The sequence below is a fragment of the Mesoplodon bidens genome (genome assembly GCF_964165515.1).
Source record: "Mesoplodon bidens genome assembly, chromosome: 11".
Classification (NCBI taxonomy): Eukaryota; Metazoa; Chordata; class Mammalia; order Artiodactyla; family Ziphiidae; genus Mesoplodon; species Mesoplodon bidens.
In genome coordinates, this window is record NC_138167.1 from 35,117,788 (window position 1) to 35,134,526 (window position 16,739).

At 40.5% G+C, this 16,739-nt stretch overlaps 1 protein-coding gene across 1 annotated transcript in view; it reads left to right on the plus strand.

Annotated features, from left to right (window-relative positions):
• The first annotated feature begins 1,253 nt into the window (after positions 1 to 1,253).
• Positions 1,254 to 16,739, plus strand: part of WIF1 (WNT inhibitory factor 1) — an 89,113-nt gene continuing 73,627 nt past the window's right edge. Inside the window, exons 1-2 of the mRNA XM_081249227.1 lie at positions 1,254 to 1,774; positions 2,275 to 2,414. Of these exons, the coding sequence (XP_081105353.1) occupies positions 1,627 to 1,774; positions 2,275 to 2,414 (288 nt within the window). The 5' untranslated portion in view covers positions 1,254 to 1,626. The remainder of the gene's footprint in view (positions 1,775 to 2,274; positions 2,415 to 16,739) is intronic.

Genomic DNA, 16,739 nt, shown 5'->3' on the forward strand with positions numbered 1-16,739 from the left:
CAGTAAAATGGGAATAATAATAGTACCTATTTAAAAGACTTGTGAGGTTTAAGTAAGCACTTTAAAGTACTTTTACAGTTAAAACACAAAGTTCAAATCCATTGTAGATTTCGTCTAGTTCTTTTCAAAGATCAACAGTTGCACGGTTGAAAATATTTCATAATTGGAAATACACATATTCTGTTCTTTTCAGTAACTTCTCATGACCCAACGCTTAGTTGAATTCATGCATGTGTTCCGCTTCTCTTCCGTTGTTGCCGGTTTGCTCTCCCCTCTTGAGGTATCCACTTCTGCAAGGGACTGAGTGAAACAACACGCCCAGCCCCAGTTGCTCAATCCTTGGGACATTTGTACAGCATTCGGATGCCAAAAAATACAGAAGTAAACAACTCTTTTCTGAGTCTTAAATCTAAGTTTAAAAAATTAAAAAAAAAAACCCTTTGCTTCCGTTTTCATTGCTCATCCAAGGGATTAGGCAGGGGGCAAAACAAATCCTCTCTGCTGGGGTCGAGTCAGTGTGGCTGGGCTGGAGCCCACTGCCAGCCAACTACTCTTCCCACAGGCAAGGCCAGATCCTTGGTGTTGCTCTAAAGCGCCTGCGATTTCAGTACCAGCGCGGCACGCCTCCAAATTTCTTAAAATACCGGCAACTATGAAGATATTCACAACTTCTGGGAGCCCTACCCCAGCAGGTCAGGTAAGCCTGGCATCCAGAGCTCAGGGAACTCTTCCAAGTGCTTCTGGTGAGCAGGGAGAAGAGCCTCCACAGCTGTTAAAAAGCATCCTCCATGGTGTCAGGCAAGTGAGGAATGAAACCCCACGCCCCCGCCAACCTGAGCGCCAGCCATCAGGGCACCCCTGGACGGTCGAGTCTCGGGTTTTAAATGGATGGGAATGCGCCGTGTCAGCCTAGCGCGGATGCGTGAGGATAGGGTTTGCAGAGGGAGGAATGGCCGTAGCGGAAAAGGAGAAGTGGCGGAATATGCGCCTTCATTTAGCCCCGGAGTACAAATGGGAGTTATCATCATCACCTGCGCTCAGTCAAGCCCTGTGAAGTCAGTTCACCCCACTTCCCTCCATTCATGCCTCGTCTGTCCCAGAGGCGCCTTTGAGCGCCCTTCTCCGCATCTCCCTCCACCACGTGCGCCTTTCGTGCGTGCGCCCACGCGGCGCACAGCGGCGTGGACGCGGCCTCCGGGGTCCCGTGCCGCCCCACCCCCGCGCGTCTCCCCAGCGCCGCCCAGTGGCGTCCGACTGGGCCGAGTGCCTCCTCGTTCGCACCGCACTTGCGCCGGCCCTTCCCGCTCTTCCTCTCCTGCTGTATTTAACCCTCTGACTGTTGGCCTCGCTCGGCGGGCTGGCATCTCCTGCTTTGCCAGTCTTGCGTCTCTGCTCTCCCCTCTTCCTCCTGCTCCCCACCCACCCCTTGCCCCGCTCTCGCCGGTTCTTCCACTCCCTCCTCCTCGCGGTCACCCGGGCTCACTCGCATCTGAGCCGGGAGGCTACACGCCCAGCTGACTACGCGGGAACGGCTCCGGTTGAGAGACAGCTTAACGGCTGCAGGTGGGGTAGGTGGCGGCAGGAGTTTCAGCTGCGAGAGCCACCAGCCAGGAGGTCCGGAGTAGTATGGCCCCGAGAAACGTCTTCCCTGCCGCCGCGCTCCGATTCTGGAGCATCCTCCCGTGCCTGCTGGTGCTGCGGGCGGAGGTCGGGCAGCCGCCGGAGGAAAGCCTGTACCTGTGGATCGATGCTCACCAGGCGAGAGTGCTCATAGGTAAGGTTTCGCGCCTAACACGGGAGCTTCTGCTTCTTCCCCTGCCTGGGTCTTCACTCTCTGTCCAGCTTTTCCATTAAAGGAGGAGAGATGCATACATTTAGTATGTTTTCAAAGCTTAATTTCCAAGGAAGATTGGGCTCCCCGGTTTAATTAGCTATTTTCCATCTAAAAGCGTATAAACTTCTCTCTCAAGAAACCTAAGCTGATCTAGTGTTCTGATCATGCTGTTGCTAGTTTCTACAATCCTACGTTTTTAGGTGGACCCAGCATTTGCTAGCACCAGTTAACTCCACGTCCACTCCTTTTCCCTGAAAGCATGCGTCTTTGGCATCATTCTTATCACCCACAGGACTATCAGTTGGTACGGAGGCAGGTGCCTTGTGAAAAGAAATGACCCATTACTGATTCTTTGGTGTTCTTTTTGCGTGCAAGTTCTTATTTAGATGCTTTTAAGTCCAGCTAGTTTGATAGTTTTATTTGTTTTTTTTTTAAACCAGGATTTGAAGAAGATATCTTGATTGTTTCAGAGGGGAAAATGGCCCCTTTTACACATGATTTCAGAAGAGCACAACAGAGAATGCCAGCCATTCCTGTCAATATCCATTCCATGAATTTCACTTGGCAAGCTGAAGGGCAGGTGAGTTATGTTAACCAGAAAGGTTGAAGAAAATTACCCTTTAATATTTACAGCACCTGATGGCAGGTGGAAATAATACTATATAGTGTGTAGTCAGCTACATGTTTTACAGTTTTTAAGAGTGATTTCTCATCTGATCTCCAAAGCATATGAAGAGTTAACTCCCATTTATTTAAACATGTCACATAAATTAAAGATTCCCAAAAGAAAGGGGTAGGCAAAGTGCCTAAGATCACTATTTTTGATAAGTCTCAATGTCTCAGGCTGCTGGAAATATAATGACCTCAAATACCAACATTACTTTTTTTTCTGTGTTCACTGACATTGAAATTTAACATAATATTTAAGACTTTTTTCTGTAGTATATACCAACCACCTGTGACATTGTTTACACTTTACAACAAATTTTAAAGTCGATAAGTATTTTTGACATTGAGCCTTTGAAAAAAGTTGGTATGTTGAGTGTTATTCACTGGAATGATGTGAACACTATATATTTCTGGCAAGAATTCACAGACTCAAAAAGTGTCATATAAGAATGTAACATATTTCAAGCTACTGTTTTTTAAAATACTTTCATATGGAAAAAGAAAACTACACTATATTTTTATGAAGTGTTCCTTTTATTTCTTAGCACATTAGCATCTTTTGTATGTAACCTTTTGTAGAGGTTCAGTATTCCATAAATGACCTAATTTGGGAAAGAAAGGGAGAATAAACATTATGTGAGTTTAGTTTCTTTTGTGCAGTTGGAGAATCTACTCTAGAGGACAAATGGTAAGTAATAAATTCTTTTGCTTGTTAGTTGGTAAAATGTGTCTACTTATGAAAATCATTGTAATTATAATTAAAGTCACATTTTCAGGTCTTTTTATTCTAAAACTGTTTAAATGGATATCTTCATAAAGAATGTGATCCAGAAAACACTTTATAAAAAGTAGCTATTTTGAATTGAGACACCACTAGCGTTCCCTCTAATTACCTGTTGTAGTATGGGCGTGACCATTTTAGCTGCCTTTTTTCCTTCACGTCTGTTCTCTCATTTTTCCTTTCTAAAACAGATCAAATCTAGACCCTTCAATGCTTCCATTGTCATAAAGGAATAGATGTTTTGGATCCACCAAAGTTCTTAAGAGGAAGGTCATCTATTCTTTAAATACATTTTTTAATTTAATTTAATTTATTTATTTATTTATTTATTTAAGGCTGTGTTGGGTCTTCGTTTCTGTGTGAGGGCTTTCTCTAGTTGTGGCAAGTGGGGGCCACTCTTCATCGCGGTGCGCGGGCCTCTCACTGTCACGGCCTCTCTTGTTGCAGAGCACAGGCTCCAGACGCGCAGGCTCAGTAGTTGTGGCACACGGGCCTAGTTGCTCCGTGGCATGTGGGATCTTCCCAGACCAGGGCCCGAACCCGTGTCCCCTGCATTGGCAGGCAGACTGTCAACCACTGCGCCACCAGGGAAGCCCCCTCATCTATTCTAACACCCCCATTCTGCAGATAAGTTCATTGAGGCTCCTATTGCTCTATAGGGAGAGTGTTCCTCCTTTTTTTTTTTTTCCTACAGTTTCCTCTTCATAGATACTTTATGGACAACTAATTTTGAAATATTATGAAATCAGTAATAAATCAGAGAATGACCTTTTATTATCTCCTTTTCTTTTTCACCTGAATCTATTGTGTTTGACCACTTGACAGCTGGGATCAATATTTTTAAAAAGAACATTTTCTTCACTTCTAAAGAAAATGGATTTGTAAGAACCATTAGAAGGTAGTTTGACTTGTACCCCTCCCTAGCTGAAAGGGTTCAGTAACTGCACTTGAAATAGAAAATGTCAATAGCTCTGATTGATTGATTGATTGATCAATTTATTTATTTTTCCTCTGAGTTTGTCTTCTGAAGAATGGAATTTGAAGCAAAGGCTTAAGTTCCATGCTGTCTCCCCTTTGCAAATGTTGGCATATTGTTGAGTACAAAATGGATTGCATATCAAACAATCTCAGGACTATTTCTTGTAGGGGATTAGAGAAGATGGTAGAACTGGCATGGAGGTGAAGCTTCTAGAATCTTTCCCTGTCTTGTTTAGGTGTTGATTACCCATGTGGATTATGCAGGCCAATATTAGCACCTCAGTTATCTTACTCTCTATGTCCAGTCTGCTCCAGATAGGTTACCACAGGGAACTGTGTGAAATCTGGTATGTTTTTTTTGGAGCACTGTGGCGTACTGGGAAGGGGGAAAGGATCTACACACTGCCAAACAGGAAGATGTTTTAAAATATTATTTAAATTTGAATAATGCCAATAAAGTTCTATAATTACAGCACCATAATTTTTGAAATGCATGGAAATTTTGAATATGGGAAAAATGACTTCAATGTCAATTAAGTATTTTGAAAGGCATTTTTGGTTAAAGCCAAACCACATCAAAATATCTACATGGAAAATGAAAAGTTCATTCCATTATCTAGTTATTTCATTCAAAAGAATATCAAACATTTAGGGATTTCAACACAAGCAAAATACATAGCTGATTAATGAAATTTTAAACTTAATATTTAAGTGTTTTGGAAACGTGGGGAAAGTTAAAATAACTTTAGGATTAAGATCTAGCAGAGGCAGTAGGTGTTACCTACTTCCAATAAAGTATTGTCCAGTAACCCAACGGGTTCTTGGAGCCATTTAAAATAACTTTCATGTTCTACTTCAAACAAATGCAAATAAAAAGTACAGTGAGAATCATTTCCTCACATCACATTGGTCAAGTTTTTTAAAAATGTTTTTAGTATGTGGAGAATTATGCGTACTTATTTGTAGCTGATGTGTATGTTAGCCTTTCTGCAGGGCAATTTGACTTTGATGGCAAAAGGCTTGACATAGATCCTTTGACTAGGAAATTTTACTTCCAGAGATTCCTCTTAAGGAAATAATCATGGATATGAATAAAGTTTTTGGTGCAAGCCTGTTCCTGGTCATGCTATTTATAAAAGTTAAAAACGGCAGAATCTAGAGGTCCGTGATAGTGGCAAGAAGCATTAATAAGAATATTCTAGACATCTACTCAATGCTATGGAAGGATGTTCATGACAAATTAAGTCAGTCGTCTATAACAGTATATTCTGTTTGGTTCCATTACAAAATATGTGGGGAGACATAGGAAAACACGTCTGATAAAGGTCTAATCCTCCAAGGTGTTCACATTAGTTATATCTACATGTATTATGTTTTGGTTTTTCCACAGTGAATGTGTATTGGTTTGTAATTTTAAAAATTATTTTACATTAAACATGTGTAAAAAGTTGTACTTTAGAGTTTAAAATTGTATGATGTTCTGTATTGTAAATAGTTTATTTCATTTATTATCCAGTATCATTTATCCACTACATATCACTCCAAAATGGTAAAAGAATTTGATTTCATGGCCGATTGTAACCTATGTAGCCCAAATTTGCTAATGTTTACCTTATTCTTACTTACCAGTTTCTTATGAGATCTTCAAAAATCTGCTTTGCAAAGCTTTCCTGCCTGAAATCTGATGCCCTGGCCTCTTCCTCTTGCTGTAATCCTCATTTTCCATGGAAAACCCTGTCTCCTCTTTATCTCCCAAAATTTGCTTGGCAAAGCTTTCCTGCCTGAAATCTGATTCCTTGGCCTCTTCCTCTCCCTATAATCCTCATTTTCCATGGAAAACCCTGTCTTCACTTTATCTGCAATTTAAAAATATTCATTTTCTGACATGCGCCTTCTCAAGGCTTTTTTTTTTTTTTTTTTTTTTGGCTGCACTGGGTCTTCAATGTGGCGTGTGGATTCTTTGTTGTGGCATGCGGGCTTCTCTAGGTGTGGCGCATCTCAAGCCTTTTAGATTAGAGAAGAATTTCTACTTACAGAGGCTGAGGCTTAAAGGATTTTTGGTAATTAAAGTGAAAATATTCTTTATTACTGTACATAACTTATAATAGTTGATATTTTTCAATGAGGCATTCCTTATTCTAGTTTTCCCCTAAATTTGAGACAAACAACAAGGACCTACTGTATAGCACAGGGAACTATATTCAATATCTTGTAATAACCTATAATGGAAAAGAATCTGAAAAAGAATCTATATATCTGAACCACTTTGCTGTACACCTAAAACTAACACTATATTGTTTTTTTTTAAGTGTGCACTACAGTATTTTATTTTTTTAAACAGCTTTCTTGGAGTATAATTGCTTTACAATGGTGTGTTAATTTCTGCTTTATAACAAAGTGAATCAGCTATACATATACATACATCCCCATACCTCCTCCCTCTTGTGTCTCCCTCCCACCCTCCCTATCCCACCCCTCTAGGTGGTCACAAAGCACTGAGCTGATCTCCCTGTGCTATGTGGCTGCTTCCCACTAGCTATCTATTTTACATTTGGTAGTGTATATATGTCCATGCAACTGTCTCACTTCATCCCAGCTTATGCTTCCCCCTCCCTGTGTCCTCAAGTCCATTCCCTATGTCTGCATCTTTATTCCTGTCCTGCCCCAGTTTCCTAAGAACCATTTTTTTTAAGATTCCATATATATGTGTTAGCATATGGTATTTGTTTTTCTCTTTCAGACTTACCTCACTATGCATGACAGACCCTAGGTCCATCCACCTCACTACAAATAACTCAGTTTCGTTTCTTTTTATAGCTGAGTAATAGTGCATTGTATATATGTGCCACATCTTCTTTATCCATTCCTCTGTTGATGGACAGTTAGGTTGCTTCCAGGTCCTGGCTATTGTAAACAGAGCTGCAATGAACATTGTGGTACATGACTCTTTTGGAATTATGGTTTTCTCAGGGTAAAGGCCCAGTAGTGGGATTGCTGGGTCGTATGGTAGTTCTATTTTTAGTTTTTAAGGAATCTCCATACTGTTCTCCATACTGGCTGTATCAATTGACATTCCCACCAACAGGGCAAGAGGGTTCCCTTTTCTCCACACCCAATCCAGCATTTATTGTTTGTAGATTTTTTGATGATGGCCATTCTGACCGGTGTGAGGTGATACCTCATTGTAGTTTTGATTGGCATTTCTCTAATGATTAGTGATGTTGAGCGTCCTTTCATGTGTTTGTTGGCAATCTGTATATCTTCTTTGCAGAAATGTCTATTTAGGTCTTCTGCCCATTTTTGGATTGGGTTGTTGGTTTTTTTGATATTGAGCTGCATGAGCTGCTTATAAATTTTGGAGATTAATCCTCTGTCAGTTGCTTCATTTGCAAATATTTTCTCCCATTCTGAAGGTTGTCTTTTCGTCTCGTTTATGGTTTCCTTTGCTGTGCAAAAGGTTTTAAGTTACATTAGGTCCCATTTGTTTATTTTTGTTTTTATTTCCATTACTCTAGGAGGTGGATCAAAAAGGATCTTGCTGTGGTTTATGTCATAGAGTTCTGCCTATGTTTTCCTCTAAGAGTTTTGAAGTGTCTGGCCTTATATTTAGGTCTTTAATGCATTTTGAGTTTATTTTCGTGTATGGTGTTAGGGAGTGTTCTAATTCCATTTTTTTACATGCAGCTGTCCCGTTTTCCCAGCACCACTTATTGAAGAGGCTGTCTTTTCCATTGTATATTCTTGCCTCCTTTATCAAAGATAAGGTGACCATATGTGCATGGGTTTATCTCTGGCCTTCTATCCTGTTCCGTTGACCTATATTTCTGTTTTTGTGCCAGTACCATACTGTCTTGATTACTGTAGATTTGTAGTATACTATGAAGTCTGGGATCCTGATTCCTCCAGCTCTGTTTTTCTTTCTCAAGGTTGCTTTGCTATTCAGGGTCTTTTGTGTTTACATACAAATTGTGCAATTTTTTGTTCTAGTTCTGTGAAAAATGCCATTGCTAGTTTGATAGGGATTGCATTGAATCTGTAGATTGCTTTGGGTAGTATAGTCATTTTCACAGTGTTGATTCTTCTGATCCAAGAACATGGTATATCTGTCCATTGTTTGTATCATCTTTAATTTCTTTCATCAGTGTCTTAATAGTTTTCTACATACAGGTCTTTTGTCCCCCTAAGTAGGTTTATTCCTAGGTACTTTATTCTTTTTGTTGCAGTGGTAAATGGGAGTGTTTCCTTAATTTCTGTTTTAGCTTTTTCATCATTAGTGTATAGGGATGCAAGAGATTTCTGTGCATTAATTTTGTATCCTGCTGCTTTACCATATTCACTGATTAGCTCTAGTAATTTTCTGGTAGCATCTTTAGGATTCTCTATGTATAGTATCATGTCATCTGCAAACAGTGAAAGGTTTACTTCTTCTTTTCTGATTTGGATTCCTTTTATTTCTTTTTCTTCTCTCATTGCTGTGACTAAAACTTCCAAAACTTTGTTGAATAGTAGTGGTGAGAATGGGCAACCTTGTCTTTTTCCTGATCTTAGTGGAAATGGTTTCATTTTTTTCACCATTAAGAACAATGTTGGCTGTGGGTTTGTCATATATGGCCTTTATTATGTTGAGGTAAGTTCCCTCTATGCCTACTTTCTGGAGCATTTTTATCATAAATGGGTATTAAATTTTGTTGAAAGCTTTTTCTGCATCTATTGAGATGATCATATGGGTTTTATTCCTCAGTTTGTTAATATGGTGTGTCACACTGATTGATTTGTGTATACCGAAGAATCCTTGCATTCATGGGATAAACCCCACTTGATCATGGTTTATGATCCTTGTAATGTGCTGTTGGATTCTGGTTGTGAGTGTTTTGTTGAGAATTTTTGCATCTCTGTTCATCAGTGATATTGCCCTGTAGTGTTCTTTCTTTGTGACATCTTTGTTTGGTTTTGGTATCAGGATGATGGTGGCCTCATAGAATGAGTTTGGGAGTGTTCCTCCCTCTGCTCTATTTTGGAAGAGTTTGAGAAGGACAGGTGTTAGCTCTTCTCTAAATGTTTGATAGAATTTGCCTGTGAAGCTATCTGGTCCTGGGCTTTTGTTTGTTGGAAGATTTTTAATCAGTCTCAATTTCAGTGCTTGTGACTGGTCTGTTTATATTTTCTATTTCTTCCTGGGTCAGTCTCGGAAGGTTGTGCTTTTCTAAGAATTTGTTCATTTCTTCCAGGTTGTCCATTTTATTGGCATAGAGTTGCTTGTAGTAATCTCTCATGACCCTTTGTATTTCTGCAGTGTCAGTTGTTACTTCTTCTTTTTCATTTCTAGTTCTATTGATTTGAGTCTTCTCCCTTTTTTTCTTGGTGAGTGTGGCTAATGGTTTATCAATTTTGTTTATCTTCTCAAAGAACCAGCTTTTAGTGTTATTGATCTTTGCTATCGTTTCCTTCATTTCTTTTTCACTTATTTCTGATTTGATCTTTATGATTTCTTTCCTTCTGCTAACTTTGGGGGGGTTTTTTGTTGTTCTTCTTCTTTCTCTAATTGCTTTAGGTGTAACGTTAGGTTGTTTATTTGAGATGTTTCTTATTTCTTGAGGTAGGACTGTATTGCTATAAACTTCCCTCTTACAACTGCTTTTGCTGGTTCCCATAGGTTTTGGGTCATCGTGTTTTCATTGTCATTTGTTTCTAGGTATTTTTTTGATTTCCTCAGTGATCTCTTGGTTATTTAGTAGTGTATTGTTTAGCCTCCATGTGTTTGAATTTTTTACAGATTTTTTCCTGTAATTGATGTCTAGTCTCAGGGTGTTATGGTCAGAAAAGATATTTGATACAATTTCAATTTTCTTAAATATACCAAGGCTTGATTTGTGACCCAAGATATGATCTATCTTGGAGAATGTTGCATGAGCGCTTGAGAAGAAAGTGTATTATGGTGTTTTTGGATGGAATGTCCTATAAATATCAATTAAGTCCATCTTGTTTAATGTATTATTTAAAGCTTGTGTTTCCTTATTTATTTTCAATTTGGATGATCTGTCCATTGGTGAAAGTGGGGTGTTAAAGTCCCCTACTATGATCGTGTTACTGTCGATTACCCCTTTTATGGCTGTTAGCATTTGCCTTATGTATTGCGGTGCTCCTATGTTGGGTGCGTAAATATTTACAGTTGTTATATCTTCTTGGATTGATCCCTTGATCATTATGTAGTGTCCTTCTTTGTCTCTTGTAATAGTCTTTATTTTAAAGTCTCTTTTGTCTGATATGGGAATTGCTATTCCAGCATTTTTTTGATTTCCATTTGCATGGAATATCTTTTTCCATCCCCTCACTTTCAGTCTGTATGTGTCCCTAGGTCTGAAGTGGGTCTCTTGCAGACATCATGTATACGGGCCTTGTTTTTGTATCCATTCAGGCAGTCTATGTCTTTTGGTGGAGCATTTAATCCATTTACATTTAAGGTAATTATCGATATATATATTCCTATTCCCATTTTCTTAATTGTTTTGGGTTCGTTATTGTAGGTCTTTTCCTTCTCTTGTGTTTCTTGCCTAGAGAAGATCCTTTAGCATTTGTTGTAAAGCTGGTTTAGTGGTGCTGAACTCTCTCAGCTTTTGCTTGTCTGTAGAGGTTTAATTTCTCCGTCAGTTCTGAATGAGATCCTTGCTGGGTAGAGTAATCTTGGTTGTAGGTTTTTCCCTTTCATCACTTTAAATATGTTCTGCCACTCCCTTCTGGCTTGCAGAGTTTCTGCCAAAAGATCAGCTGGTAACCTTATGGGGATTCCCTTGTATGTTATTTGTTGTTTATCCCTTGCTGCTTTTAATATTTTTAATTTGTGTTTAATTTTTGATAGTTTGATTAACATGTGTCTTGGCCAGGTTCTCCTTGGATTTATCCTGTATGGGACTCTCTGTGCTTCCTGGACTTGATTAACTATTTCCTTTCCCATATTAGGAAAGATTTCAACTATAAGCTCTTCAAATATTTCCTCAGTCCCTTTCTTTTTCTCTTCTTCTTCTGGGATCCCTACAGTTCGAATGTTGGTGCATTTAATGTTGTCCCAGAGGTCTCTGAGACTGTCCTCGATTCTTTTTATTCTTTTTTCTTTATTCTGCTCTGTGGTAGTTATTTGCACTATTTTATCTTCCAGGTCACTTATCTGTTCTTCTGCCTCAGTTATTCTGCTATTGATTCCTTCTAGAGAATTTTTAATTTCATTTATTGTGTTGTTCATCATTGTTTGCTCTTTAGTTCTTCTAGGTCCTTGTTACATGTTTCTTGTATTTTCTCCATTCTATTTCCAAGATTTTGGATCATCTTTACTATCATTACTCTGAATTCTTTTTCAGGTAGACTGCCTATTTCCTCTTCATTTGTTAGGTGTGGTGGGTTTTTGCCTTGTTCTTTCATCTGCTGTGTGTTTCTCTGTCTTCTCATTTTGCTTAACTTACTGTGTTTGTGGTCTCCTTTTCGCCGGCTGCAGGTTCGTAGTTCCCGTTTTTTTTGGTGTCTGCCCCCAGTGGATTATGTTGGTTCAGTGGGTTGTGTAGGCTTCCTGCTGGAGGGGACTGGTGCCTGTGTTCTGGTGGATGGGGCTGGATCTTGTCTTTCTGGTGGGCAGGACCGCATCTGGTGGTGTGTTTTGGGGTGTCTGTGACCTTATTATGATTTTAGCCAGCCTCTCTGCTAATGGGTAGGGTTCTGTTCCTGTCTTGCTAGTTGTTTGGCATAGATTGTCCAGCACTGTAGCTTGCTGGTCGTTGATTGGAGCTGGGTCTTGGTGTTGAGATGGAGATCTCTGGGAGATTTTTGCTGTTTGATATTACGTGGAGCTGGGAGGTCTCTTGTGGACCAGTGTCCTGAACTCGGCTCTCCCACCTCAGGGGCACAGGCCTGACATCCAGCCAGAGCACCAAGACCCAGTCAGCCACATGGCTCAGAAGAAAAGGGAGAAAAAAAGAAAGAAAGAAAATAAATAAAATAAAGTTATTAAAATTAAAAATTATTAAAAATAAAAATAATTAATAAGTAATAAAAAAAGAAAGAAAGAAGAGAGCAATCAAACGAACAAAAAATCCACCAATGATAAGAAGTGCTGAAAACTATACTAAAAAAAAAAAAAGAAAAACAACAGAACCCTAGGCCAAATGGTAAAATCAAAGCTATACAGACAAAATCACACACAGAAGCATACACATAGACACTCACAAAAAGAGAAAAGGAAAAAAATATATGTATCTATATGTAAAAAAAAGAAAAAAAAAAGGAGAGCAACCAAATCAATAAACTAATCTACCAATGATAATAAACTCTAAATACTAAGCTAAGATAAACATAACACCAGAAACAAATTAGATGCAGAAAGCAAATCCCAAGTCTACAGTTGCTCCCAGAGTCTACTGCCTCAATTTTGGGCTGATTCGTTGTCTATTCAGGTGTTCCAGATGCAGGGTACATCAAGTTGATTGTGGAGCTTTAATCCGCTGCTCCTGAGGCTGCTGGGAGAAATTTCCCTTTCTCTTCTTTGTTCGCACAGCTCCTGGGGTTCAGCTTTGGATCTGGCCCCGCCTCTGCGTGTAGGTCACCTGAGGGCGTCTGTTCTTCGCTCAGACACGACGGGGTTAAAGGAGAAGCTGATTCGGGGGCTCTGGCTCACTCAGGCCGGGGGGAGGGAGGGGCACGGAGTGCCGGGCGAGCCTGCGGCGGCAGAGGCCAGCGTGATGTTGCACCAGCCTTAGGCGCACCGTGTGTTCTCCTGGGGAAGTTGTCCCTCCCTGGATCCTGGGACCCTGGCAGTGGCGGGCTGCACAGGCTCCCGGGAGGGGAGGTGTGGACAGTGACCTGTGCTTGCACACAGGCTTCTTGGTGGCGGCAGCAGCAGCCTTAGCGTCTTATACCCGCCTCTGGGGTCTGTGCTGATAGCCGTGGCTGGCGCCTGTCTCTGGAGCTCGTTTAGGCGGTGCTCTGAATCCCCTCTCCTCGTGCACCCTGAAACAATGGTCTCTTGCCTCTTCGGCAGCTCCCGGACTCCCTCCCGGCCAGCTGTGGTGCACTAGCCCCCTTAAGGCTGTGTTCACGCCGCCAACCCCTGTCCTCTCCCTGGGATCCGACCTCCGAAGCCCGAGCCTCAGCTCCCAGCCCCCACCCGCCCCGGCACGTGAGCAGACAAGCCTCTCGGGCTGGTGAGTGCTGGTCGGCACCCATCCTCTGTGCGGAATCTCTCCACTTTGCACTCCGCACCCCTGTTGCTGTGCTCTCCTCCGTGGCTCCGAAGCTTCCCCCCCTCCGCCACCCACAGTCTCTGCCCACGAAGGGGCTTCCTAGTGTGGAAACCTTTCCTCATTCACGGCTCCCTCCCACTGGTGCAGGTCCCGTCCCTATTCTTTTGTCTCTGTTTTTTCTTTTTTCTTTTGCTCTACCCAGGTACATGGGGAGTTTCTTGCCTTTTGGGAGGTCTGAGGTCTTCTGTCAGCGTTCAGTAGGTGTTCTGTAGGAGTTGTTCCACGTGTAGATGAATTTCTGATGTATCTGTGGGGAGGAAGGTGACCTCCACGTCTTACTCCTCCGCCATGCTGAAGGTCTCCCCACAATACTGTAAATAAACTACACTTCAAATTTTTTAAAAAGCTGAATTTGGGTGCTACTGACTGGAATTATTCACAAAGACACAACTATCCAGGCAAAGTTCTCAGGCTTTCCTTATACTTGAGTTTGTATTATTATTGTTGTTACTATTATATATTTTTTTACATCTGTATTGGAGTATAATTGCTTTACAATGGTGGTTCTTGTTATTTCTGGCACTTTTCAATAATTCAAGAAGTTTTCTTTAATTGATAGGTAGCTAGTAAAGTTTATGAACACATTTAAATTAACCTTACCTGTTGGAAAATATTTCACTTTCTACACTTTACCTTCAGTGTATCTAATATTTTCTATTTTCAATGATCACACATCGAACAAAGGAGCACGTTTCTGCAGTTTAACCCAGTGAAGTCAATTGTCCACAGTATACATGTGTGTATCTGTATCCAAATTCAGTTTTAAAATGAGGAAGGTACCACTGGAAAAAAGAAATTAGAAACAGGCCATTTTGCCAACAACTGACTCACAGTTTTGCTAATTTTTTAAAAAATAGAATCACTCTACTGACATGTATGTGTAAGATCAACTGGATAATCTGTTTTCGTTATTCAAATACCCCTAAAGCTCCAGATAGCTTGTTTTTGCAACGTTGTGTTTGATATGATGTAACACTGGCCCCTTTAGACTAGCTGAAGTTTGAGGTCTCAAATTTCCCCTTGGACTGGTTGAGTTAAGGAGACCTGTATTGAAATGGTTTTTTCCTTCCTTTCTCCCCTTGACAAAAATCAAAGAAAAACAATTGAGAGTGAATTTTCATTCAAGTACTTCCTCTCCCTCTTCAAAAGAACTGCCAAATGCCCTTAAACACCTCCTCCCAACTCTGAAGTTATGGTAACACTTATTATTATTTAAATCCCTTAATGTGTATTGTCCACATTTTTTCCTAATGGAGTTATGATTGTGTTGGTAGTTACAGCCGAGTAGTTGCATACCTTTGTACTCCTGGGGTTTGCCATCATACCTTTGCAGTGGTTTTATGTCATGAAATGGAGGAAATGCTTCGTTTTTTGACCCCTGTTCCATGGTTTCAAAGTGGGAATGTGAATATGTTTACATACTGTGAGCATGATTTTTTTAAAAGAAGGTACTTATATCAAAAGCACAGCTTTAACAAACCTCCCTTTTTTTTAATATTTGATGCATTTTATTCCACTCGAATAAATCCATTTTCTACAAAAAAAAAAAAACAGCTTTAAACCTTTAGTGTTTAGATTCTGCTATGCTGTAGTATTTTGCATTGTGGTGTTGTGGACATGCCACAAGGGAATCAAAGAGTAATTCTGCAGAGGGCCCATTTCATTTAGCAAAGCAGGCATGTGCCAGCCATCTGTCGTATCTGCTGATAGAAAACAGCAGTAAGTTTCTCAAACTTGCAAGGAAAAAAAAAAAGGCTTTATAGCTTAGAGGAGATGAGTTACAAGGTACCTTGTAAGCCACATCTGGTTCTAGAGCGATTTACATGGTATAAATGTAAACTGTGCTTTGTCTTCCCTACACAGTGGTGTAAAGGCACGTAAACAAACCATTTGCCGTTATCCTCTATCTTTATTCCTGACTTTTAAATGCTTGCACCAATAGAAATCTTTTAAATCATTGTGGTGAAGTGGAAAGGAATGATGTTCAATAAAGCATTTTGTTTTGGATTGAACTCACTTAACTTAAATGTCCCTAATGAACAGGATGGGTGTCATGAGGAAAAAACTTTGGGGATTGAGAGTATAGTGAAAATGCTTTTCATCCTTCAGCTGGATCTCTGGAAGAGGTATTGTCAGATCAGGGCTTCTTTTGCTGCAGTTTTTTAGCCAGCTTTCTCCATTTGCCAACCTGGGATGAACTTGGTTACATTCCCCTGAACCTTAGTGGATGGGGAGTTGTTCTCCCATGCAGGAGAACATGTTCTCTGCCTTCAGCACACAGTCAGTCAACAAACACAGACACTCAGTGAGTCACAGGAGCATACAAAGAGGAGTAAACATGGTCCCTGCCCTCAGGTAGCTCATAGTCTAGGAAACAGATATCCATCACACTCAGGCAAATGAGGTTAGAAAGTCTAGGACTGGCAGAGAACACAAAGAAGGCCACACTTTTCCCTGTCTGGAGGAGGAAGGGAGCCAGGAGCTGAGCATGTGATGTCCGAATTCATTCCTGCAGAATGAGTAAGCTTTCATCAGACCAGCAAGAGAGGAAATGCCTTCCAAGTGAAGAGCTCAGGATGTTCAAGTGCATGGAGGTCTTAAAGGGAAGGCATGTTCTAGGTGATCATGATGGACCTTGTATCTCATCTGCGAGGTAAGGGAAGTTCAGTGAAGGGGATGTCAAGGTCAAACAATGGAGAAGTGTTTGGGGGGAGGAGAAGAAGGTAGAAACAATTCAGGGAGGTTTCTGTCTTTTCTGCTGTGAAGAGAATGGACTCAACATTTTGCAGCTTTGTCCCAGGGAAGTATTAAGTAAATCTTTGGCTTCTCTGTTGGGTAGACAGTGGCTTTTCTTTTCTTTTTAAAAAATTTATTCAAGTATAGTTGATTTACAATGTTGTGTTAATTTCTGCTGTACAGCAAAGTGGTTCAGTTATACATACATATATATGTATATACATTCTTTTTCATGTTCTTTTCCATTATGGTTTATCACAGGATCTTGAATGTAGTTCCCTGTGCTATACAGTAGGACCTTGTTGTTTATCCATTCTATATATAATAGTTTGCATCTGCTAATCCCAAACTCCCAAAACATCCTTCCCCCAACCCCCCTCCCCCTTGGCAACCACAAGTCTGTTCTCTATCTCTGTGAGTCTGTCTCATAGATAAGTTCATTTGTATCATATTTTAG